This window comes from Nesoenas mayeri (assembly GCF_963082525.1).
Source record: "Nesoenas mayeri genome assembly, chromosome: 1".
Taxonomy (NCBI): domain Eukaryota; kingdom Metazoa; phylum Chordata; class Aves; order Columbiformes; family Columbidae; genus Nesoenas; species Nesoenas mayeri.
Window position 1 is genome coordinate 116,122,341 of NC_137541.1, and position 27,676 is coordinate 116,150,016.

At 36.3% G+C, this 27,676-nt stretch overlaps 1 protein-coding gene across 5 annotated transcripts in view; it reads right to left on the reverse strand.

The window, feature by feature from the left end:
- CASK (calcium/calmodulin dependent serine protein kinase) overlaps positions 1-27,676 on the reverse strand; it is a gene marked incomplete at its 5' end in the record, with an annotated part of 208,161 nt that overhangs the window by 6,209 nt on the left and 174,276 nt on the right. For 2 of the 5 annotated variants that reach the window (XM_080350339.1, XM_080350338.1), the window contains 9 exons: positions 96-298; positions 4,044-4,124; positions 4,216-4,296; positions 9,716-9,831; positions 11,043-11,239; positions 13,686-13,721; positions 15,063-15,131; positions 21,100-21,168; positions 23,042-23,127. In XM_080350339.1, coding sequence (XP_080206465.1) covers positions 96-298; positions 4,044-4,124; positions 4,216-4,296; positions 9,716-9,831; positions 11,043-11,239; positions 13,686-13,721; positions 15,063-15,131; positions 21,100-21,168; positions 23,042-23,127 — 938 coding nt within the window. The remainder of the gene's footprint in view (positions 1-95; positions 299-4,043; positions 4,125-4,215; positions 4,297-9,715; positions 9,832-11,042; positions 11,240-13,685; positions 13,722-15,062; positions 15,132-21,099; positions 21,169-23,041; positions 23,128-27,676) is intronic. The other 3 variants (XM_080350340.1, XM_080350342.1, XM_080350341.1) reach the window with 3 other exon arrangements.

A 27,676-nucleotide genomic window follows, 5' to 3' on the forward strand; every position in this document is an offset into this window, starting at 1 on the left:
TCCAGTGTGCAATCAAGAAAAATAAATATATCTCAATAAAATATGATTGAAGGATTTGTGATGAGTCTCATTTTCATATACTTCTAATTAGTTACCTGAGGTTCTACATCAAGTATTGCAATTAGTCCCTGCTCATGGATCTTTCGTATTGTTTCCAGTTTTGTCCCATACATTGCATCCTCATGGCTGCCATATTCCAAATATTCATTGTTTGATATATCCTGCATCATTTGGTCATGAGATACAAAGTAGTAATTTTTCCCATTTTCTTCATCTTTCTTTGGAGGTCGGGTTGTGTCTGAAAATACAAAACACAAAATATTTTCAGTACAAAAGCAATATTAAGCTTATATATGGCTTTTTGTTTGGTCGATAATAACCTTTACCCGATCATGAGTTTAAGACTCTATCAGGTGTTCTCAACAGCAAAGGCCAGATCTCAGAGTTTTTATCATTTTTCAACAATTCAATTAACATTTCCATTTTGCTCCAGGGACCAGTACTGGGCTCACTCCTGTTCAACATCTTCATTAATTATCTGGAGGTTGGGGCAGAGTGTACCCTCAGCAAGGATGCCAATGATACAAAACTGTGAGGAGTAGCTGATACAGCAGAGGGTCGTGCTGCCAACCGGAGGGAGCTTGACAGGCTTGAGAAACAGTTTGACAGGAACCTCATCAAGTTCAACAAGGGGAAGTGCCAAGTCCTACACCTGGGGAGGAACAACCCCATGCACCAGTACATGCTGGAGTGTGACCAGTTGCAAAGCAGCTCTCCAGAGAAGGCCCTGTGGGGGTCCTAGTAGACATTCAGTTGAACATGAGCAATGCACCCCTGTGGCAATGAAGTGCTAAAGGTGTCCTGGGCTGCATTAGCTCAAGTATTGGCAGCAGCTGGAGGGAGGTGATTCTTCCCATCTACTCAGCACTAGTGAGGCCACACCTGGAGTGCTGGGTCCAGTTCTGGGCTCCCCAGTACAAGAGAGACATGGACAGACTGGAGAGAGTTCAGTGAAGCGTCACTAAGGGACTAAAGCATCTCTCCTATGTGGAAAGGCTGAGAGATCTCGGACTGTTGAGCCTGGAGAAGGCTTAGGGGGGATCTCATCAATGAGTACAAATATCTAAAGTGAAAGTGTAAAGAAGATGGAGCCAGTCTCTTTTCAGTGGTGCCAAGAAGTAACAGGCACATCCTGAAACACAGGAGCTTCCATCTGAATGTAAGGAAACACTTCCCTAGCGTGAGTGCAACTGAGCACTGGCACAGGTTGCTCAGAGAGGTGGTGGTATCTCCATCCTCAGATACTCAAAAGTGATCAGGACATAGTCCTGGGCATCTGGGTCTAGGTGGCTCTGCTTGAGCAGAGGGGTTAGACCAGGTGACTTCCAAAGGTAAGGATCTCAACCATTCTGTGATTCTCTGTTGGTCTCTTCCCCACAGACACAGTAATATCCATTTGCTTATTTTTCTTATAACAGTCTTTCACAAACTGATTTACTCAGATTTTTCCACTATCGCACTTATGGTGGTGACATATCTAAAACACTACAACCCTTCCCAATCTAATTCGATCTCTTCCAACAACCCTATCATAATTTCAAACAAGGTATCAAAATTTGAACTAATCTTCTATACTTAATTATACCTATCACTGTTCTGAGGATTAATTAGCAATATTCTGAGGATTAATTAGCATATTTCAAAGACGAAAAGTTCTAGAGAAATACTACAGACCATAGTTATTAAGAAATTCAAGAACAAGGGATTATATAAACCATATAATATCAGTGTACTACTCACTGCTGCCGTAGTTCTACTGAACTTACATACTCCTGCATAACCCCCAGATCCTTCTCTTTTCTAAAAACACTTCTGTATTTTCCTTTTTTCACTTGAATTCTTGTGAGGTTTTATTCTGAGTGTGGAAGTAGAGGCCTAAAATGTGGGTGAGGGCCTGATTATTTGTGGTCAAGAGAGATGAAAGGTACTTAGCTATAACACACTTTTCAAATAAATTGCTTCTGCAGACCTACATGGTAAGAGATGTATGGCCTACTAATCATTTAATTAACTACCATTGTATGTGACATGACCTTTACGATCAGTTTTTCAGTAGGCAGATAATTTCTTTATAAAGCATTACCCAGTACACCACACCCAACTTAAGGCCCATCTTAAAAGTTACCTGCTGCTAGCATGGTTTTGTAAAAAAATGCAGAAAATGCTGTAATATCCATCCCTGAGAGTTGGAGAGAATAAACTCAATTACCTAGAGTCAGCTGAAAGACAGATTAGGACCACATAATACTTGAAGTGTATGTGATATGTTTTATATCATCTTTTCATAACACATGCAAGTAATTTGGGTCTCTAAACACCAGCATAAAGTGCTATTTTAAATGCCCTAAATGCCTTAAATCTGAAACATCCCCATATGACTATCAGATGTAACACAGGAGTTAAAGAAGACCATTGATCTTCTGGAGTGGGTCTGGAGGTCAGGTCATGTCTAAAACAGGCATCTAAACATCATACTGATGCTTAAGCACCTGAATTTCATCCTGATTTGCAGTTTAGTCTTCTTGTGTAATCAGTGAAGCAACTTCAGTGCTTCCACAGAGCAGGAACATAATGCAGGCAACCTGAGGCATGGTCATCACAGAATAGGTGAATCCATTTTAATAGGCATTTGAAAACAAAATAGCTATTAATAGTTCAGCTTCTACCTCCCCACAGCAATACAGTTAGTACTTGAGAGAGACTGGCTGAAAAGCATACTGTAAAACATTTATTACTCTTTGTTTTAGTTCTTTGTATTGGAGAACATATTTGCTGGGTTACTACTCCCTTCTACCCGTATAATCTTGTCTGTACTGAATAACTTAGGTACAACATACATCACATACTCCTGGCACTGCACTTTTCAAGTGTCTAATCCAGGATTTTAGTGTCTAGACATAAACAGCAGTGTTACACACAGTGCAGTTTCACATTGCTGCTGGGGTGATCTAATGGTTCATGTTTTCCTAGGTCTTTCTGTTTTCCTTTTTCTGGCACTTGTCTTTGTCCAACTCCTGAGCGAGCAAGCCTGAGGAACTTATATCAGCAGCAAACTAATCCTTTCCCCCTTCCAAATACGTTTACAAATAAGTTCTTAAAAATAATGGTTTTTAGCAAAAGCAAAATCCTTATAGTTAGGAAAACACCAAAGTGCAATTTAAAAGTAAAGCACTAGCAAGGTATAAAAGAAAAACAAAGAATGTATAATGGTAATCCATGTCACTTCTGAGCCATGTATTGTGTTTCTGAAGACAGTCAGAAATAGAGTGGACAGATTCAGCTGCTGGATGCTCTTGTTTCAGGATGCCTAGCTTGAGGAAAAAGGGTGCATCTCCAAAAGACCATGTAGCAGGATATGCAATTCCTGCCATGGTATTGTTAGAGATTTTCATGAAGGTAAAACACACCTCTGTGCTCTTTGTAACAACCCACTTGTAAGGAGTGATTGCTTTTTAATTAATTGCTTTTCCTTTTTCTTATTGTCATCTCTGGAAACTTCAGGTTATTTTAGTATAATACTAGTCCTCAAAGCGAGGTTGTGAAAAGTAACCTAAAACATTCAGATAAGGTATACATTAAAGGTTTCCTCTAAATCCAGTTAATATTTGTTCTCATGGGAATTATACACCATTTTAAACGTCATGGCTGCTCCAGTCTTACCTGAACTGCAAATGTGAAATTAGTACAGAAAAATGAAAAATGTTTTAGCCTGCATTCTAAATTAACAAATATTTGGTGTAGAGAGAAGTATGCTTAACAAGAAGTTTTCTGAATACTAAGAACCATTTGATGTAAAAGTGGTGTTACTTACTATTCCTCCTCCTGAAAAACAAACAAAAGAAGAAATACACCCAGTCCTATCACAGTTCCCACCTTTAAGATAGGTAGTAGATAAGTAGAACTGAACACATGTAGTACTATGATAGGTATGTTGTCTATAATGCTACAAACAATTTTGCATTACATTGAACATTGCTACTTACGAGGAATGGGGTAGGCAAATCTGTCCGGGTGTTTTGTGATGAGTGTGTTTTTTATGTGTCTTCTTCCAACACCATGTGCACCTAAACCATAACACAGAAACGAATTATGAATTTTCCACCAGAATGGGTTCAAAACTATGCTGTTATATGCAGAATAATAACTCAAAATTACCTAGTAAGACTAGTGTTTTCCTTTTGAATGCTGGCAGTTTTACTACTTCTTCATACGTGACGAGATCTAATTGATCAAACACTAAAACACAAAACAAACCGCCACAGGGATGAGAAAAGAAGGCATATTAAGGTTGATAATTAATTGTGCTACAAATCATAATTTTAGCATGGTTTAGATTTACAGTACAAAGTAAGATGTTACAGAAAATAAAACCATTTCATTATGCAATTTTAACAAATGTGATCATTTAAAAACTGGTAAAAAGCAGTAAGAAAGCTACTGAAATGCTCAGGAAAGTTCACATGTCCTTTCATGCACTATTCAGCAAACCACAAAAATTAGCTAAAATGGCATGCCATTCACATTTGCATTCCTAAGAAATAGCAATACTAAAGAAAAATCTGTAGACAGTGACCAACATGAATACAATATGAGAACATCTATTTACACTAGAGATGTTTCCATAATAATGTTTTAACAAGATCTATGAGAAATGTATAGAGAAGAGTATTAATACTTTGTGTATTTATTCTTCAAAACTACCATCATATTGATTGTAATTAGAGTTCTCTTTAAACACATGTGCTCATTAAATTGACATGCTTTTAACACTTGTGACAGAATGAAGAATTCTAATGAAAAATGATGGCATTACATAAAAGAATCTCCACCATATTTAGGGAAAAATTGTAAAAGTACTATTTCAAAAATAATTTGAACTGTAGTTGAAATGGGATGAATTCCATCATGTCTATCAATCTACCTTCAATTGCCAAGGTATATAATGATTGACAAATCAAGTTTTGTTCATTAAAACCAGCTTATTCCTCCTGTGTTGAATAACACAACATCTGTGGGAATTCTTGCAGAATTCTAATGAAGGAAGAAGCCAGGAGGCAGTGAATTATATTTATAAAGATTACAGAAATCAGCAATTGTGAGCAGAATAACAAAGAAGAGTTTTCAGTTCTGTATTTACGTGTGCTATGAAAAGAAGGGAGGAGTGACTGCATCTAAAGTATGGGATTCTTTGAGTGTTTCCAAGTCCTAAGCTGGTGTATTCGCCTCAGCTGTATCACATCCCTCTTTAGGATGAGTTTGGATATATCCCTCCCCCCTATCCAAAATTCCTCTGGAAAGCAGACAGTGGCAGGAGCTTTAGTTTCCTTGCTCCAGAAGTCCCCAGCCACCAAGATCAGCATTAAGACTGTGGAGCCTACCAGAAAGCACATGCTCTTTGTACTAAAGCTAAGGATTTAACTTAATGTATTTATTTTTATAGGGAAGATTTTTCAATTCAACCGCAGTCTTTTTACCATAAAGAAAAAGTACAGCTACTTCAATTTGGTCAAACTACAAATTAGTGAATTGACACTCAATTCCTTAAGACCCTGAAAAGATACAGATATGAAAACTTCCTAGTCCATTTGAAGCATTTTGAATTTCATCCTAAAGAAGAGTCTCTTCCAACCTTTCCCCAAATATTACAAGCAAGAATTTAGTCATATTTTTCTTCCATTCTGCAAACCTACAAACATGGGATTCTTACTACTGTCCTTTTTGCAACTTCACACTATTTAAACTAATTAATAATTCATTTCATACTAGAAAGGGCTGAAGATCTACAACATATTAATCAGTTTTACCATTCTAACCATCTAGGCCTGCAAGAACCTGTTCCCATTAAAAATAATAATTAAAAAATCAATCCTTTATTTTCCTCTTGAACAAAACCACATTATGTTAGATACAAACAACAGAAACAAACAACAGAAATGATACATATTAATGCCTTCACCACAAACTAGCAGCATGGAGAAGATGTGTCTCAGTCTACATGAAGGTAACTAATGATTGTAGGGTTTTCAAATGCAAAAGAAAAATGATTAATTTTTGAATATACACAAGATAAGAGGAATACAGGGCACATTTAAAGACTGAAGTTTAATGCTTCTGTGTTACTAGCTAATAAAGAAAAGGAGTTCTTGAAAGGAAACAGTAAGAAGCAAATAAAGAGGCATTGTCACTTGACAGGTTACTTACATGCACAGAGGCCATTGGGAGTAAGACAGCATGAAAAATGTACAGGGGTCATTGAGATATGGCTTGTAGTATATTAGTAAAATAAAAAGTATATGCACAAAATAAACTTTACCATGCAATAGTCTAAACACAAGGCAAATAAATCACATTAAGAAATGATAAACATATTTTGTAAAAGCTTGGCAATTTTCTACATTATGTATAACAGAAAGCATAGTTCTAGTATGTTCTAAAGAGTGTTCTTTTATGAAGTCCTCCAATAACATTTCAGTAAAATAAATAAAAATTACATCTAGATAGCACTGCAGTATATATCTAGAGCATTTCTAAAAATGTCAGTGAACCTAATAATGAAAAAGGTTTATTTTTTACTGTGGGCTTTGGTCTGAAAATGAATTTACAATGATAAGATGTAAGATCATGATGCTGTCTCTTGAAGGACACGATACTCTAATATCAGGTATGGAGGAATGAAAAATGGGATGATATTTTTCTTGTAACAGAGAATATATTTGCTTTTAACTATAAAAGGCAACTGAAATATTCAATTATTTACTTCATAAACTCTCAGATCATTAGCTAGCCACACATCTTAGTTGACAATAAAATATTTTACTAGGTCATTTCTCAGCATTCCAGTTCAGCCTCATCTCTAGGACAAAAATAACAGGGAAGTCCAAATAGATTACATACTGCTAAATGATTTATTACATTTTATTCTAAGATATAAGACATAAGATAAATGAATTCTACTTTCTTGTAAGAGCAACATTTGACATCTGGATTAGATTGCTAGTTCCAAATTAGTTATACTTATTTTGGATCCAAGAGAAGAAAAGATCCGGTTTATATTCTGAGATAGATGCACTGAAAGCTTGCAAAAGCCAGTGTTGCCATATTTCTGGCTACCAACACCAGGTGGGAGAGAGCAGTTTAGAGAAGGTAAACTCAGTACCACCTTAGTTAAGCTCATGTAAGCACCGTAGCATTTCAGTGAACCTCTTTATATCCTTGGAGCACAAGTCTGATGAGGAGTGGCTGAGGGAACTGGGGCTGTTCAGCCTGGAGAAAAGGAGGCTGAGGGGAGACCTCATCACTGTCTACAACTACCTGAAAGGAGGTTGTAGCGTGGAGGGGGTTGGTCTCTCCTCCCAAGTAGCAAGTGATAGGACAGGAGGAAATGGCCTCAAGTTGTGCCAGGGGAGGTCCAGATCGGATATTAAAAAAAAAGTTATTCACAGAAAGGGTTGTCAGGCATTGGAACAGGCTGCCCAGGGAAGTGGTGGAGTCACCATCCCTGAAGGGGTTTAAAAGGCCTTTAGACGAGGTTCTTAGGGACATGGTTTAGTGCTAGAGTTAGGTTATGGTTGGTATTCGATGATCCTGAGGATCTCTCCCAACCAAAACAATTCTATGACTCTACATTTGGCATAATTCCCTGGAATATTACTGGCATCACCTTTAATACCTCAAGGACACTATGATCAATACACATTTCTAAGATAATTCTTGATTCTAGTCTGCACTTTCTTTAATGTTTTTACTTCTTAGCGGGGGAGGGGAAGTGTCAGATGGTATTCTGAACAGAACTATTTATTTTATGGTAGTTATGGTAATTTTTAACGTTTCTAATTTTTGGCAAAACCTGTGCTCTGATGTAAAGTGACCAATGGTGGCAAGTGCTAAGACAGGCAAACTGTGCGACTCAAAGTGCTATTAACCTTCTGCAAAATGCCCCCCCTACCTCAAGGCAGGAAAGCCTAGATTATCTTCCTTTCACAGATTTAATTGATACAAAGTCTTTGAGCTAGTTTTGCTCCTAAAGTATTGCCTGCTCCGTCTCCTTCTCTAGCCATACTCTTTCCCTTGCTTATTCCTTTGTAGCACACTGTGCTTAGTCACACTAACATTATTAACTATGTAACTGCACTGTGAACTGTATTAAGAAATGCAATTGCCCTAAAGAAGCATCATCAATGTTTATGTTGGGTCATTCTTCACTTAATCCAGTTAACTGCACAGCCATACAAACTTATACTGGCACAACTGAAGGGAGTAGCAATGCTGTTGGAATGTATGCTGGGAGCAACTGATAATACTTTTAAACTACTATTTTCAAAGACTTTGGGTCATAAAATCTGGTTTGTTCTCAACAGTTTTTGTTAAGGTCATAATTAGTAAAACACAGTTTAGTGCTACTGCAATGAAGTAGAAATGTTATGGCAACTAGAATGTCTAACCACCAAAAGGAAGGAAACAAGTTAAAGCTTTCAATCTCTCAACTGTCTCAATTTAGAAATAATCCAGAAGGGTTTTTAGGGTCATGAGTAATTTAATATCGAACTATGAACATCCTAAATGTGACGATGAAGTAAGGAGTGTAACTGACAATTACTGTTCTTAGACTTTCCTTGGATTTTATTTGCAAATGACTTTTAAGTAAATATAAATTCTGTAGTACTGATATATTATGAGCTCTGATATTGCACATAGACTGTCAGGTAATAAGAAATGTGAAAATACAGATTTATATTGCTTCATTAGTAAGTTTGAGAATGCAACTGAAACAAATGCCAGAAATTAATGAAATATATAAAATACTTTCATCACCCTGTTTGGACAGGTGTATCTTTTAATTCCAATAAACATCTCTGCAAGTCTCCCAAGAGATCACAACCAAAAAAATCTATCACCACAGCATGTGATATCAATGCAAAACCAATAGAAACAGTTTTAACACATTGAGTATTCTATATTAAAAGAAGAAAGGAACTAAATTCTGCTCATGACCAAAAGGTTCTTCCTTCTTTACTACTAAAACTGATGAATTTCGCTCAGCAAGGATCTCTTATGCTGCAGACTTCTACTTTCATAGTTTTCTAAAACAATTCTACTTTTCAGCAGTCTAAATAGAAATCCAAAACCTAGGATTCAGGCAGAAATCATGGCAAGGAGGATAAACTTCCACAGTTTTTTCTATTTGGTAACTGTAAATAACACACTGACTATGCAGTGGCTCTTACTCCAATTCCAGCTGTAATGCTTTGAGAAAAGTGGCGTTTTGTGATGTTTTCATGTGTATAATCTATAACTATCACCACATAGTAACAAGGATGCTATGGAAGAGTCTTCTGTAGAGCACAGTGCAGTTATACAGATTGCAAAATTAATATCTTGTTGGTCTCCAGTGGTCCTTTAAATATAAAAACCAAAACAATGCAAGCCTATATTAGCATATATTACAACGCATTTATTCTGTGGCAGCTTGCCTCTCACTGAATAGGCTATATGTTTAAATAGCAAAGAACAAGCAGAGTACTGTTGACATAATTAGAATTTTATATTTTCTTAAGTAACTCATTATGTTTACACAACAGTGCCAGCTGAACAATTAATGGCAAGGTTTAGATTGGAAAAAAATCATCTTTAAAGATACTTGCATTTGTTTTCATACCTGCATTGTGCTTTGCCAAGTATTTGTCTTTGTACTGCTTTTTTTTCTTTCCAAACCAAGTACAGCTGGCCTGTTGCTCCTGTTTGGTCTTCTCCATGGCAATACAAGCAACTCGCCTGGTATATGGATGAGACAAAATTTTTGTTGTTGTAATCAATGTATTTTTAAAAAAGACACACAGAACGTATTAGAAAAATGTGACTTTTTAGTAGTACAGGAGTACAGTAAAACTTTCCAAAACTTTTCTTTTGATGACTTAAAGCACAGAGGTATTTTGATATAAAGAATATCTTCTTAGTGGTAGATCATTGAAGCTCGTAGATCAAGTGAGGATGGGAAGAAGGGCAGCTACTAAAATGGCTGTAGACCACTCTGCAGCAGATTAAACTGGAAGCGCATGAGGTCTGAAAAGGCCACTATGGTCTAAATTACTGCAGCGCAAGTCGTGTTGTGGAACTGTTTTGAGGCCCATCTTTAGGAGGAAGCATTGCAGATGTTCCTGTTGCAATGTGTACCAAAGTCTCCTTTGCGTCAGGGCTTGCAAGGGAACTCTTGAGATAGAATGAGAAGTCTGTCTACCTCTGCTTCTCTTGTAGCAAAATCTCCTTTAGTCAGTTCAGGTGGCATAGGTGCTGTTAAATCCTTTCCAGCACTCTAATTCTTTGACATAGCAAATCTTGTATGAAATATTTTGGGCTGGATTACTCGTATTGATAAACTTTCTTGAGTTATGGCCATAACATTTACGGCCCAGGACTTGGTTGCCAGAGCTCGTGCTGATACATTTAAAATATTTATTAAGCAGCTTCTGCAAGAGCTCTGCATTGCTTTTGCGGTACCCAGTGCCACTACTGTTCATTGACTCTGTCATTCAGGAATCTTTGCACTGTGGTTTCTTTCTGCTCTTTGGCTTTCATATAAAAAAGGAAAAGGAGAGAAAAACCCAGGAGTCCCTTAATGACCTTTGTGCTTGACAACTTGCTAACACCTTATTCCTGCAGCACTTGTATATAGCAGCACTAATGAAAACAGTGTTTAGAATTTAATTTGAGCCCCTTACATGAACAATCTGTATGTAGCCATAGATCCCAGTTTCCTATAGTGTACCAGAAAGCCCAAACGATGTTTATTAACACAGGTGTTTATTTTTCTAATATAACCACATTTTGCATGCAAGCCTTACTGCTATGCATATATGAAAAAAAATTAATGCCACACAAAAGGAGGCAATATATACTTAAAAAAAATTACAAAAACTAGATATACAATGACAAACATAAAGGACAGAAACAAAAGCAAAGCTAAATTCAAAAAACTTAAGTCATACCATTCTTGAAGTTCAGGAGAAGGAATAAGACCTGCAGTACCGTTTTTGGAGTTCTCAAGTTTACCCTGCCACCAGTTGTGATCATCTTTGCTAATGATTTGGATAATATCACCAACTCGGAATCTGATGCCAGCTTCTTTGCAAGGAATGAGGTCATCCTTTGCTGGATCATATTCAAATTGTGCTCTTACATATATCTATAAAAAGAGTTTATAAAAGACAATGCAATTTTATTACTGGTACTGTAATAAGAGTAATAGGTGAAAAATTGTGCATGTAGCTACATATACTGTTTGCTACAAGCAAAGGAAGAAACAGAATGGCAAATGGATAAATGATAGTTGAAAATGAAACAGGGAAAAAAAAACAACCAGCAAATGATGGAGACACACAATGTTTTTTTGCAAGCTCATGTCTTTTATATACTGTAAAACCTGCACAGCAAAAATGAACACATGTAATATACTGATAGAGTCCCACAGATCAATATTAAGGATCATGAATCATTACAGACTAAACGCCAGTATCTTACAACTTGAACTGTACCGTATTTTCCAACTGAAGTCCCGTGATATGTTTTAAAAAATTGTATAACAGGAAATTTTTACGGACGGTATAAAGGACTTTGGCTACCTTACTGATCTTTAGTATTTAGACTGAAAATTTGGTACCTTTTTTTAGATTAGATAGGAATGCTTGTGTTGCACCTATTGCATATAGTTACTTGGGAGGAATCTGAGAATTCTCTGCACAGGTTTTTCAGTAAAACTCTACATCTATATAAATGAAAAACTAACTATTTGAGTAAGCTATTCTCTAAGGAATGTTAAAAGAAAGAAATCGGATTCTGACTTCTCAATTTAAAATAATATATCAAATCTTGCCTTGTGTCTCAGTAATCCAATCTGAACCCAACATATGAATAACAACTTAAAATGGTTAATCACTGCTGTCTTATACCTGATGCATTTTATCTGTTTACAGCGAAAGCATCAGATGGTAATATTACTATAGAACACAAATTCTAATAAACTAAATCTGATCCTTATCCTGTTGTGCATTGAGTGTGTGAGTTTAGACAAGCAACCCAATTTCTTTTAGACACCTGAAAAATAGGATATTTAGAAACCAACCACGTTTATTTAAGTAACTGGCTTCCTATGAAGTAATCAGTATTGAACCGGTCCCTTATCTCTCCTCAGCCTTACCTAACGGAAGTCTAGAAAAGTGAGCAGTATTTTTACCATCTAGTAACTTCCTTCTTGTCAAGTCCCTGCTCTAGTTTGAGCCATTATCCAGGATATACTGGCTGCTCATGGACCACCACAGGCTTCCTTACGGACAGCAATGTATCTGTTATCAAAGTCCTTACTGTTTTCAAAGATGACAAGCTACCAGAAAATATGGTGGTTTAATGGCAAAAGACACTTGAAAAAAACAGGTAATGATAAATGGTGTGAGTATGAGAAACACCATTATTCTAATATTGCCTTCAGCAAACTGCCTTCAACAAGCTCTCTTCTCCTGGGAAAAATACCTTACAAGAAGAAAACAACACCTGACAAAACAGCCTGGAAGGTCTCTCATGGAGCCCTTCCAGGACTACATTCAAGCAGCTGGAAACTTCAGAAGACAACAGAAAATTGTAAGAACGGTAGAGCTGTAAGCTTTAAAAACAGGAAAGAAAATGAGAGCAATCCATCCCTGTAACAGATATTCCAGTCACCTTAACCAAACAGTAGTATAATAAGGTTGTCAAAGACAACAGATCATGGGGTCCATTGACTCTTTGGTATGGAATTGCAAGAGTTATTATTAAAACCCTTGGTACAGTAAGAGGTTGAGTCCACGGTTAAGATTCAGAGGCAGATTCTGGAAGGGATATATATAAATGGAGCAGTTACAGTAGACGAATCACAAATCATTTGATGGGATGTGCTGATTTGGAGGCTGCAGTAAAAAAAAAAATAAAAAAAAAATCTTAAAACTGCAAAGGGCATCATAGGGAATCCTCTGCAGTGCCTTTAAGGACTTTCTTGGAATTCTCTGGAGAGGGAAGATCTTTCTTTGGTCCATGTGACATGTCAAGCTAACAAAGTTACGGGAGGTTACTGAATCTGGGCCTCAGGACTGAACATGTAAGAGGCTATCTTCACACTTGTGAACTTTTAATATAAACTATCCTTAATATTTTCCTTTGAAGAACTTTGTTAATGTCATTAATTTGTTATAGACCAACTAAAGCTTTAGCATCTTTGTCAGTACAGCGTTTCAGAGTATTGGGCACTTGTCATTCTAGTCTCCACTACAGCTGAAGTATAAATTTGAGCTTTTCTCTAAGACAAAAACCTGCACAGGCCCCTGCACAACAGTAAGTCTATTACTGCATTCTGAACTAAAACAACATCTCCAGTTAAATTTACAGTGACTTTGTAACTCTCACACATATGGACACATGAAAAAATGCTGTTTTGAATTAGCCACAAACAAGTGAGTTAAAAAGAAAAATGAAAAAAATGGATAAAGTTTTCCAAGCTTAAATGTTTTAGTCCAGCACATACAGAATATGAGGGGGAAAAAGATAGCAGGGATGTTCACTAGCAGCTAAGTTTATGAAAATTCCCATGGAGGATATCTATTCACCTGTCGTCCTTTCGGTTGTGTTGTCGATGGCAAGTCCTGCAGAATAAAGTCAACCCAGGAGAAGAAATTTTCATTTTACTTTTTAAGGGTATACAACACCATTTGTTAGTGATTCATATTACATTACGCTAAAATGGTAAGTCATACAAAAGTATAAAGCATTGACCCACGTTTAGAAATATTTTTTTCTTAAAGAAAATCAAACCCAGGCTCTTTAGCAGCAAGCTGAAGAAAGCAGGTCAAAAGTTTAAGCAGATAGAGAATGTGCTTTTTAAGAAATAATTCAGCATCTTCAACACAAAAGCACAGTCAAGTGAAAGAGGCTCTTTATGTGACTGCCTTTTCCACTTAATACTTAGTCTTGTTTTCAAAAGAGAAGGATGGCTATTATAAATACTAAAAAAATATTATTAGAAATGTATAATGCAATTAATTGTCCTGATGAATAAGATTAGAGCTACTAATCCTGTTACAAATTCAATTTAATAAATAAAACTTTATTAAATTTTTCATCCACAATTACTTTTCTTTGTATTACTTAATAAGCACTTTACCTTGTGGCAAATATTTTCTAATTTGTAATTTTTTTTAATAGTTAAAGGAGTAGTTACTCAGTTTGTTTTTTTTTTCACTAGTTCCACAAACTCATGATATTGACGGCACTCTTACCGAAAGAACTTGCATGTACAATTACTACATTGGTCCAAACAAAGACAAATGAGATAAGCAACACAAATTTTAACATTCATATACTTTAGAAAAAACAACAGCACCTTTCTACCTGAACATATACAAAACAGAAGTACTTTGTGTTAAAGATGTGATGATAATAGCTTGGTTTGTAGTGCAGTTTAAAGCCGCTTCCTTTTGCTTTTCATATCCAGGCAAGGCTCATGTTTCACAAAGTATGTGCACGTACCACAACAGCAGAGGGCACACCAATTCGTTAACTCAGATAGCGGAAACAAGTACAAGTTCCAGAGGTCTCTCAAAACACAAAACTTAAAAAAGACTCTAAAATGTCTGGAAATACCAACTGCACAGTTATCCTTTCTTCAAACATGGCTTCCAAAGCTCAGGATGGAAATAAATCTTCCACTTTAAACCTTTGCTTAGTTTTGAGGAAACCGCTAATAATGATTTAAGGATGACTGAAGGGTCATGTTACAGTTATTAACATTGAATTCACTATATGGCTTTTAATGAGAATAATGCGTTGGAAGAAATCCTTAAAAAAAGAAAATGGGGAGTTACATATGTAATAACCTTGGTTCTATCAGCAGGACAAAATTTTCCACTGACCACACAATAACAGTAATGGCAGATGAGCACCAACAAAACTTTCACACTTTCTCTGTGTGGAACTGGAAATCTTACCGAAACAGAATTGTTAGTGCTGCTATGACCATTAGCTGGGGACTGCCTGGATGTAGAGGGGGAATCTCTCTGAAATAAGACACAAGGTTCATTAACAACACAACACTATCACAGGAACACAGATATATTTAAAAGAACAGTTACATCCACAGTCTTATAACCATGTGCTTAGCTGCTTTATCAGTGAAAGTTTCCACACTATGAACTCTGTAAGTTTGAAACGTTTTTCTGTAGTTTAAGATTCAGGTTTGACATCTTGATGTATCCTTGGTAATAATTATTTCTATATTGCCTTAGCAATCAAACAGGAATCAAAGAGCTTCTGGGACCTCTTAGATCTCATGTGACTCACAATGCTTAAGGCCATTAGTCATACTGATGTCTTTGTTAAAGGCAATTACCTGAAAATTACATGCTGAACAATACTTTGAATAGAATGAGGCACATATTCAATTTTAAAGCTGCTTCTAAATCTTCTTCTTCAGCTACGTAGGGGAGGTCAGTGTTGACCAGTTTCTGCTCTGTAGGATGCAACTCTCTGCAGTGCCTCCAAGACACTGAAGCAAACACCCAAGAAATAAGTTGGACATGTTCTTCTTCCTCCTCATCTATTTTACCCCACAGTGAGGTTTTTTCCTTCAGCATTCTTATGGTCTTAAAAATATTAAACCTTGATAAAATTGTTGTAGCATGGAGGGTTTTGGTCTCTCCTCCCAAGTAACAAGTGATAAGACAAGAGGAAATGGCCTCAAGTTGCACCAGGAGAGGTTTAGATTGGATATTAGGAAAAAATTCTTCACAGAAAGGGTTGTCAGGCATTGGAACAGGCTGCCCAGGGAAGTGGTGGAGTCACCATCCCTGGAGGAGTTTAAAAGGCGTTTAGATGAGGTTCTTAGGGACATGGCTTAGTGCCTCAGTTAGGTTATGGTTGGACTCGGTGATCCTGAGGGTCTCTTCCAACCAAAATGATTCTATGAAAACACATCACTTTAAAAAAGCCACCTCTCTTCAGTCAGCCTACCGGCATGGTCCTGCACTTCACTGAGGAGACAGCAGCCGCAGGGTTGCACACTGGGAAACTCCACAGGAAGGATGACAGGAATTTCTGACTGGGTTTTGCAAAGACAAGGAAGCCACTTGCAGAGCAATATTTTCACACGCCATTTTGATTGTATAGTCATTAATTGCATAAGATCAGATAACTGAGCCACCTCTTCATGAAATAAAATAATTCACTCATGCACTGTGAAAAAAATCCCTTTTACCTCCAAAGGAATTTTGGGATATAATATTCCATGCTAAAGGTCAATTTAGGAATGTCTGGTAATTTTGCATAACATCAGGGATAGCTGAAAAAAGAGCTAAAACAGTTTTCAAAGAAAACAAAGTTATCCCTGTCACATTTTATTAATACTAATGCCCTTTATGAACAAATTAAAAATCAGAACTGAAGCTAAACTGCTCACACAACATTAATCAGGTAAAGGTCCTCTACTAATATTCTTGAACTTATACTAATTATGTGATAGCACTTATAGCTATTTTAAAGCATCAAGAAAAATTAAAATGACAGGCAATACTTTATCCATCTTGCTGCCAGTACTCTTGGTGTGCAAAAAACTTATGAAGAACTTCAGAAAGTTCCATATGTAGCTATTTAGATGCTTGCTTTGATTTTAACACGGTTGAGGATAGAACTGACAATACTACGGCTGTAAAATCATTGTGGTTCAAAGTATGTAGGTCTGTGTATTTCTGCTGCATGCAGAAGAACAAAAGACTCATTTGACTCCCGCAACTATCTGCAACATGTAAGAGGAATGGGGAAATCCGCTCTATATCTATTTACAAAATCACTCCAGCATAACAAGTTTAAAATGTTTAAATGAGACATAATAAGCTATTCATTCTTAAAAAAAAAAAAAAAAAGAAGAAATATGCCTAAGGGAACCGTTACTCTTTTTTTTGTGTGTGTACGGAATTATCAGCATCACCTTTATCAAATAGCAGCTAGGAGATAGGTTTTCCAAAAAAGCAGTGACTTCTTTCTTTTATAAAGAGATTTTCTGTTTGCTCTGCAATGCTGTTTCTGCCATTTTCTTGCTTTCAAAAAGAGATGAAAAGTTAATTTAACCTTTTTTTTTGCTCTTTCCTTTTTTTTTTTTTAATCCTAGTTTGTTACAGTCTACTAGTCAGTGATGGTTTAGCAAGGGAAAGCTCTGGAAAGCAATGCAAGCACCCAAGTCATTTGGAAAAAAACAAGTTCAGAGTAACTTGGAGAATGCCGCTATTTCCAGACTCTCTTGGAGGTTTCTCCCTTTGAAGGAAATTTTCTTGGTTTGAGAATGTTTTGGTTTGTATTCCTCCAACAATTCTCAACAGAAGACAGCATATTACTCAAAGCAAATGTTCATCATAACGTAATGACGCAAATACACATTTTCAGTGCTATTGGTGATTACAGTATTAACTGTAAGAAACTAATCTAGCAAGTTAGTGAACCGGCATATGTACAATTTTTAAATAATTAGGCAGTTCAGCTGCGATTTCAAAGGCAATTAGATTCTTCATTTCTTAGGGACCCGGTCTTTTTCTAAAAATACCAGACCGAAAAGTTAAAAGGAAACTGTATCATGCACAGTTTAATGAGACAAATCAATGAGTAGAGACATCCTTGTAGAATGCTAGGAGTGCTTACAACTGGACTGCAAAACTTCTGCTTTGGTTCTGAGTTGTTTCTCCAGTAAATCAGAAAAGGCTCTAGTTCTCCTTGGGATAAGAGCAAAAAACACGTGGAGGATCCAATGATTCTGAGCAGTGTAGAAGTGTTATTGGCATATGTCAGTACAACTTGACCATCTACATTCCCAACCTTGTCTAGCCACACACCAAATAACAAAATGGCAGTGTTTTGGATCCTTGCTCTTCAGTTGAAGTACAACAGCTGAAGCTTTAGAGGAAACAATCACAATTATTTCTAAATAATGGCAAAACTAGTTTCCTGTTGATTCTTTCTTCTTAAGTGTGGATTATGATTGATAAATCGATGCATTTGAGATGCAATCCTATGGCAGAAGTCAATTGTTGTCAACCGTAGAGCTGGTCTGATCAAATTAGATACTGACAAGTACAGCCAGATTAATGATACCATTGCCAGATGGAAAAAAAAGGAAAAAAGAAGACTTTCCAAAAAGCTGAAAATACATTTCAATTTCAGTCTTGCACAAGGAACCTTTCTGGCAGCAGTTCTGATGGAAATGTAAAAAAGGTTTCAGACTATAAAAAGTCTTACAGTCTCAGCACTAAGGGAAACATAGCAAGACTAGTAGAGAAAAAATATGGTGATTACCACCAGATTTTTTAAATCTTATATATACAAAGGCTCTTCTTTCTAGTGAAACAACTTAAGTGTTTAATGAAGACAATCTAAAACATAAAGGATGTTTATAAAGAAGGGTTTTTCTGTTTAAAAAAAGTACTGCCCTTACTATCTGATTACTTCCCCTCACATATCTGACACTATAAAAATTTACTTGGGGAGTTCTGTCAGTACAAAGAATGTAAATGCAGTCAGAGCATAATGCATACTCAGTGGGCTTAAAGCTGAAATGTATGAACAGCATATGCAGTCATTAGCCATAAGAAGAATGTGTTGCAACGATTACTTAAGTTCATATTCATTTAAGTCTGTCATTTCTATTTGAAGCAGAAAAAAACCACCCTGGCCACTGTGTTACCCAGATCTCCGAGTAACTCAGACTATTTGCCACACCAGTAACTAAACAGGTCATCTCACAGTAGATCAGCTGATTGGACTTTTATACAAGGGAATCCATAAGTAGCACGTTTTCAAGCAAAGTCTACTCCATTAAATAGAAGGCCTGGTAACTGAATGGAAAGCATGGGTGTAAGAAAAGCAACAAATCCCTAAGAAACTTGAAATTATTCAGTTGAGATTTGGGAAACTGCCTAGTGACACTTAAGTACCATTACATACTATAGGGATGAGACTTCCCTAAATATACAAAAGTGCCTTAGTATTTAGAAAACAACACTACAACAAGAAGTTTTACAATCCAATTATGTGATCATGGTAGAAATCCCCTAAAAAAATCCAGTTATGGATTTGGTTTTATATTCCTCTTCTGGTAAAACTATACCATATGAACACCAGTCCATGACTGAAGTGAAAAGGGGAACCAAATATAAATTTATACTGAAATAGTGTCAAAAAATAACTTATGTAGTAAGATTATACTAGTGAAGACCTGATACCTCTGAATTTATTCTGCTAGAGAGCATGAGAAGCAAGCTTTCTGTGTCTTAGTAATGTCATTCAGCATTCACTTTCAGTCGTTCTTAATGGTTAAGATTTTGATTCATTATCTGAATCACAATCCTGAAAAATTATGTGAATAAAAATCTGTCCGTACCAAAGGACTAATGATGCTTTAATAGGATGATTTTAAAATGCTGGCTTTTTCTGTACACTTGTAACAACTGAAAAGTCACAGTGTGGCTCAGCAGGTGGAACAGTCAACCATCTCTGATTAAATGAATGCTAGGTGCCACAAGGTGTAATAATTAGACATGCTTATTTTCCCCCCCTCTGTCTTCAATCACACATTTCTAGTTTTGCTGTTTTTTTTCCAAAGGAAGGTAAGAGCTCATTTTCCTCTCTTCCATAAAATAAATAGTCATAAAGAGCCTAAGAACAGAAAGTCAAGGAAAAGAGATGATCTGCTACTACTAACACCTAACAGTATTGATTTAAAGCTCTATGCTGAATTATTTTTTCAAATAATGATCTTTCTAGCAGGTCTATAGTTTGTTTCTGTATTTTGATATTGGGAAGTGAGATTTTTTTTTTTTTATAACTGCTATTAACAACACAGAACTCAATACATAAATTTACCAGCACACTCTAGAATTTCTGTTTGAGGTTTTCGTCTTAAAGCCTTTGCATTTCATGAAAAACTTTTGCTTTCATGCGTATACCGTTTCAGATAATCACCCTCATAGCTGAAAATTTGTCAAACCTTCTACCTCTAAAACCTTTTAGTTCTTGTTGACTTCTATTAGAAGTACAGAAGGCAACCAAAAAGCAGTAATATTTTTCTTGCAAACAGATTGTTCTGACAATCACAATAGCAGTTTCTGTGTGTTCTAGCTGAAACACAAACACAATTAGGGTGAAATCACAGCTCTAATTAAGATAAGGTGCTTGACTTCAACAGGGATTGTGATTTCACTCTTGGAATTCTAATTTGGGAACTGTTTGCGCAGTTAAGCATGTGGCACAGAAAGACTGGCATCAGCTACATAGTGCATATGCCATCTGTATGCTTAAATTGGAACAGTATCTCTCAAATAGCCATTTTCTAGAATTTAATTCCCTTCAGTTGCAACCTGGAACATAACTTTGCCAGTAGAAGGGAATTAAACATTGCTGTGCAAAGAAGATAATACCAAGTTTCTAGTTCAACAAGAACTCACTCCAAATCCGTTTTTCTTCTGTAATGACAAATACAATTTTTTCATGGAAACATAATACTGAGCCACATGTAACTGTTACAGACAACCATGACAAATTTACCTCAACAGGGTTATACAGAAACAGATTATCCAATTAACCCTTAACAGCCCAAAGCAGTAAAATCACGTTTAATGCCTAAAAAAGGAGGATTGTTCCTCAGCTTAGGAACTTCAACAGACTTTCTGGAGAACGAGCTTAAATTGTAAAATTTTTTGAAGGGGCTTCCTAAATGCAAGAGATGAGGATCCCCTTCCCTATTTTTTTCTTTTTTTAAATAGGCTGTAAAGAGTTAGTTAAGGTGCTGATGAGATGAATATGGAGGCAGGGCTGAGTAGGTAGGTGGTACCTACTCGTGTTCCGTTATCTTTGTTGTAAAATTGGTGTGCTTGATCTAACAGGACAGGCAGAAACAATTTCCCAGAAAGCAGTAACATTCAGCCATCAGCAGGCAGTTAGTTACAGGACTGAGGAAGAAATGGGATGGTTCATTAAATTCATTACCTCACAGGATGAAGATTGCGTGCGATAACTTGGCACAATCTTAAAGGTAATACTTCCACGCATTTCCCTCTGCAAAAAGAGAAGTACTTCTTTAAAGACAAAGACACTGAAGATAAAATCTCCAAATCACTAACGCTTGAAAGGACAGCATCATGGTTTGAGAGCAGCAGTATGTTTTCCTAAAGTCAATATTCAGAAAAGCGAAAATGCTAATTTGTCACTTCAATTATAAACAAACAATTAAATCGTCTCTCATTAATCTAAAAGACAAACATACATTATTAGTTTGTTTGCCTGACCAGTTTTCAATTGCCTAGAACCTACAGCTCTATTTTAAGGTGGGAGATTCAGAGATGTGTAGGTTTCTTCCATGTCAATCTTTTCTTTGTAGCTATACTCTTGAGATCCACAGTGTCTTTGCTACTACAGTGACATTTTCTTCCCTTTCATCATGCATGTTGAATAGCAAAAGCATAGTCAGAGTTTCTGGAAAGCTGCATGTTACTGTACTAAAGGCAGAAATGTAAGAAATAGTCTTTCATTAGAACAAAACATAGGGTCTGCTAGTTTGCATTTGCTATAGTACAAGAACATCCATAACAAGTAGTAACTGCAGAATACCAGTAGATTGTGGCAACATATTTGCTCAGCCATATTTTCTTAAATGACCATTTGAATACAGGTGACACTACATGGCTGACAACTGCAGGACCTGATCTGGGCAGAAAGGTAAGCAGATCGCTTCAAATGATCTTGGAGCTTTTCCCCTTTCTCTCTTCAACTGTCTTATTGTGAGCAAAAAAATTGCTATTTGCCTGGACTCACTTAAACTTGTCTGTACGGCTCTGGACACATCAAAAAGATTAGTGATATCATCCAAGATGCCGTGGTTAGCGTTGCATGCAGAAAAATTTGCAAGTGTTACGGAATATCAAATGGACTTTACTAGCAAGGCCCAAGATGGAATTTTCCTGCAAAAAGTCAGACTGTCTGAGCTCAAAATACTTTTTTTTTTCCTTTGCAACATCAATAATGATAAGCCACAATAGTTATAAATTCAAAAGAGATGTTCCAGCTACATATAAGGAACACATTTTTCCCTATCATGATAATTAAATATTGGAATATTTTGCCCAAAGAGGCACCTGTCCTGTCAAATCTCTGCCCTTGGATGTTTTCAAGGGTTCATCAGACAAAGCCCTGAGCAACCTGCGCTGCATTCAGTGTTGATCCTGCTTTGTGCAGGAGATTGGACTAGAGACTTCCTGAGGTTACTTCCAACCTGAATGGTTCTATGATGTATTGTCTTTGTATCTGTGTAGCAATTACACCAACAGTCAAGAAAAGTTTATTTTCGCTTATAATATACTCAGTGACTACACTTGGTGTAGACCAAAGATTTAAAATAAGGGCATGACCTTTATAGACCAACTTGGGATGAGTAATAGGAGGAAAACAGTATTTTCTTCTGTTACATCCACTAGAGACAAGAAACTCCTGCATTTCAACAAAGAAAGCTCAAACATCAAAAGAAGACTTTCTAAAATGTATAAGAGTTATACACTAAAGTCAACTGCCTGGAGAGTCTGGGGAACCCTCCATTACTCAAGTTTATTTATGAGACTATCAGTCATAAATCTGTCAGGATTGGTTGGGTCTAAATGACCTTTTCTGTGGGACTAAATGAAATAAATAAAATGACACCTGGAGGTGTCTTCTATCATTCCTGGGTGTAAGGTACAAAAAAGTCACTACTGAAAAACAGGAGAGAGCCTGTAGGCGGCTTTAACAGCTGAACACAGAATGACTCTGTGTTACACACACATATAGACTATCAAGAAGTGGAGAAAAAGGGGAAGTCACAATGCAATTACATAAAAGTTTTTTTTCAAATAAGACAGGCACTTTTATAAAGAACATGAGAAATACTCCAGACACTTACAAGCATTTTTTGTAGTTGTTCTACAGTTTGATTTGCCACACTGATTCCGTTTATTTCTCGGATTTCATCCCCTACATGTAGCGTACCTGTGGAAGTAACAAAACACACAATCACCTCAAACATGCTTTTACAAATTGAGATAACTGTAAGGCAGTACTAATATTAATACATAGGCATAAATATGAAACAACATTAAAGCAAGTTTCTTGGCTAGATTCAGAAAAGTACTTTGGTGGCTGTATATTAGCTACTAACGATTACAAACCTATCTTTCAGAATGTGGTCAATACACCAGCATGAGACACGCAGGTGCCCTACACAGTACCTGGGGCAAACATCAGTCCCTTACGAGCACACTGCAAAACCCCACGCATTGAAAAGAAAGCCACCTGTAACTAGTCATCTGGAAACATTTGTAGAGATATTCAAGCAGTATTTTATCAGATGACACACTTAATGAAGTGTGACTTCCCAGTATCGTCCTAATTTTATCTGTTAGGCTGCTGTATTTCTTAATTTCTCTGATTTTGATTTGGCAGAGTTAGAGTATGCATTTTTGTATGCACTTTTGACTTCACCTTGAGCAAGTCATAAAGTGATGTGCTGAAGCTGTGATGGGAATGGCATGCTACAACATGGCTCTAAGACACTACAAAAACTCAACAGGGAGGAGGCAGTGAATGAAATATCTTCAAGATTAGAAACAACCTAAAAGGCTCTTTTTGGATGATGATTTTTGACTTCAGTCGCTCAAACCCACCTAATTATCTAGTGGTTCTCCAAAAAAGCTTCCATGGTTTATTATCAGCCAGAAGAAGTTTTCCATAAACAGTGAAATATGACAAGACCATTTACTTCACATATACTTCTTTCGGCTCTATGATTTAAGTAATTTGTGCAAATATCCTTTTCTAAATACTGTACCTAATACCATTACCATACCTAATTTAACTAATCTCACTTGGAAAACTAGCAACTAGCAACCATTTCCTAAACTAAAACATATCTAGGGAAAATTACCTGCAAAGAGGCAACCAACTAGAATCCTGAAAAATCCTTAAAATTATTTTCCTGAACCAAAATTGACAGCTTTTCTGAAGAATATCATGCAACCCAACCTTTCAGCTGAAAAAATGCATCATAATCAAACTGTTTAACACAAGCACAGACTGAACCAAGGAGCAGAATCCTGAAAACCTCTCTTGCTGTGATTTGCTTTGGGCTCTCTACTGCAAAACAGCAGCTCACTTGGCAGTGCTATGGGAGAGAGTCCGAAGTTTACAAAAACTTTCAGTAAATCCTTCAGCCACATTAAATGCTCCAAACAATTCCATGGGAGCTGATCTGCTGATAGTGAAATTATAAAAAAGGACTCATCCACTCTTCAGTGGAAAAATTATCACAATTAATAATTCACTGAATGTGAATGCAACAGTCCTGCATCTAAATTTCAAATCAATCTAGTTAATATCTAGAATATTAATGACCAAATCTCTAGTGAAAGACTCTGAAAGTTCAGTTTTGGCAGACTTTCTCAGGAAGGCATTCAATACTCACAGTTCTTAAATAAAAATTCTAAAAAAAATTAGTCTCTGTGTAGACTATATCATGCCAAAATTAAATTGTGTTTGAAGACAGTGTAATTGTTAGTAAACAATAACACTGAATCAGGAAGAGTATATGCCCTGGAATAGTATAAAGATTCTTTGGCATTACTCAAAATATAAATCTGATGGGATCGAATATTAGAATGAAAATCAGACCCAGTAATATCCCTGTATCAAATCACTTCAATAGCAAACTTAAAATCTCTTCTGGAGCATATCCCATCGCTGTTACTTTGACAGAAGTGAATATTGTTCTGTTCATGCCTGGGATGGAGCACTATATACAAAAGCTGGGAACAATGCATGGACATTTAGCAGGAGATGGCCATTCTGTTTTGAGGGGTGGATATATTGATAAACCACAGGAAGACATTTTCAGTCTGAGAGAAGAGACTTATTATTTACAGAAACTTCTACTTGTTATAAATATTCTTGTTGGAAAAGAGTATTCTTGACATCTTTGAATAATGAATCTTCTGCACCATTTGTACCTCCCATGAAACCTATGCTTAACTACCTAATTTCAGTTGCTTTTGGTTCCTTTTCTATTGACAGTGCAGTATTTATTTAGAACCTGAGCTGTTCACGACTTATTGATGTATAACGCATCTGTAATAGCAAAGAATGGATGTATTTCTGAGTAAATTATTTCCCTTTTTGTCTTTGCAAGCCGAAGTGAAGACAGTTTTAGGAAGTGTGTGCTCTTGCTCTGCACAGAAGTATGAGCAGTCCTACCATATTAGGTAGGTAGAGGACAGAGTAGATTCTTGGAGTCCCTACTCAGAAACATGTTTTGTAGCCAAAAGAAAATTCTGTAGCTTGGAAAGTGAAAGGCTGTGAATGCCTGAACATATTTTCACCAAGTCATCACATACATTTTGTTAGAATTGAATAAACTTTATCACATCAGGGGAATCAGAATTTTATAAACTAATGTGAGTTTTACACTAGGTCACTTTAAAAATGCAGCGTGGACAATGTACAACTGCTGTTTTTCTGGTAAGGTTACATAGGCAGCCAAAATATTTTTAAATGCCATATTGGCACCTCTTCTTAAATGCATCTGAAGAAGCAATTCATATTTAAGAATGTATGCCCCCAAACCAGTCAGCAGCAAAAAAACTATGGGTTAAGATATTCAGAGCTGCTGAGAACTCAGTTTATATGCAGATGCCCTGAAAACTATGTTTACAGTAGGAGTAGTCTAAACAGAACACACAGGTAAGAAGTGAATGGACAACTGTGCTAAGTTAAGGCACAGACAAAAAGCCAAGATAATTTAAAACATTAGATCTAAAATACAACTCATTTACTTACCCTAAAAAAGCAAACAAGTCAACAAACAGACAATTTAATTAAATGACTGAATGGCTGAAACTGGTGTTTCATTTTCACTGAGCTGAATCCTGTGGAAGGTGCAAGTAGGTAGTATCTTTACAAGCCTATGTTCCCACTTAACTCCCTCACCTTCTGAATAAGGACAACTATAATCAGCAGGACTAGATACAGCTTGCAGAGAGACAGGAGTCAGATTTCAGAGCAGCTACTATTTCATGATTGGGAATTTTGCAGTTTGCACCTTATATTGCTAGACTTGAAATGATACAGCTCCTGTAATCCTCCCAGTAGACCTATTATCTAGTCATTGCTGTTACTGCCTGGCAATTTTCCATACAGCAAGAGCAGACAGAAGAAACAACAACATAAAACCTCCCCAAAACAAATAAAAGCCACAGACCCCATCAGAAGGATTCAGTCACGTTGTGCTTGAGATCACCATCAACTTATATTTGTGTTGTTCTATTCAGTAAAAATATTCTAAATATATGTAGGTTGAATGAAGCAGTGAAGCTAAGAGGCAACTAGAGCGCTAACAAAATTATAAACATTAAAAAAAAGATGCTCATACTACAGAAACAGTGAATTCTAGTTCTTTTTTTGAACTAAACCTATGCGCAGGTAAGCTAACTTAGATGAAGCATATACGGAATAGGTTTAATTTCCCAAATCTTTAGAAATAAAAGACACCGTATAATTAAATAGAAAAGAACAGAGTTTTTATGAGTGTAGTTGGATTTTTTTACCCACTTTTAATAGGTTTTAAAAGTTTTATTACCCCCATTATGGAACACATCCATGTGAAACAACATTCTGCAGAGGATCACCACTACCTAAGGACAGTTGGAAGAAAATCTTCCTGTGAATCTTACGAGAAATTTCCTTTTAAAAATAACTTCTAGAAACTTCAAAAAGTCCTCTGAAGGAATATAGAAGATTATATGAATTGCATCTTTGCTTGTATGTAAAGTTTTATCCTTCTTGCTTCTTGACAAGTTTGATCATATCAAAGATTTGAAGTGAATATATCTGGAAAAGGATTGCTGGACATTTTCCCTGTTTTATGTTTTGTCTTCCTAATTACCTGTTCCTAGGTTTCTATGAAACAGAACAGTAGGCTGGAAGGAACTTTGGTCTGAGAAATGATGAAAATTTTTGTGTTCACCAAAAGAAAAAGATGGCAAACTGGAAAAACTGAAGTAATTCTTTCAAGGGTGCAACCCAAACCTGCAGCTAACAACCCAGCAGGGAAATGTTCATCTGTTTAAAGCAGGACAAAGCCCAGCAACTTTTTGACATCTGCTCTGGACATATAAAATGGCAAAAAGGAGTAGACTGGAGATGAGAAAAGATGCATGTTTGCAGAGTTTGCTATAGTAGTGAAAACTGAAAATAAAGATCCAAGTTCTAGGCATAAGAAATATTTTTTTTTCAAAAATCATTTTAATAAATCTCAACATCAAAAGTACAAAGATCCTCAAGAACTGTGTGAAAATACATGCGGAAATTTGGATTTTTGGTAGAACAAAGCTCTTTCATTTTTGCCAGGAAAAGTACTTTAACTGGTCTAAGGATTTTTCTTTTTTAAACAGAGTATTAAATAAGTATAGCTCCAAAAGTTACTGGCATTTCAATCTCTCATTGAGCTATACTCCCATCATCCTGACTAGGGTCTAAATGAAACACAGTG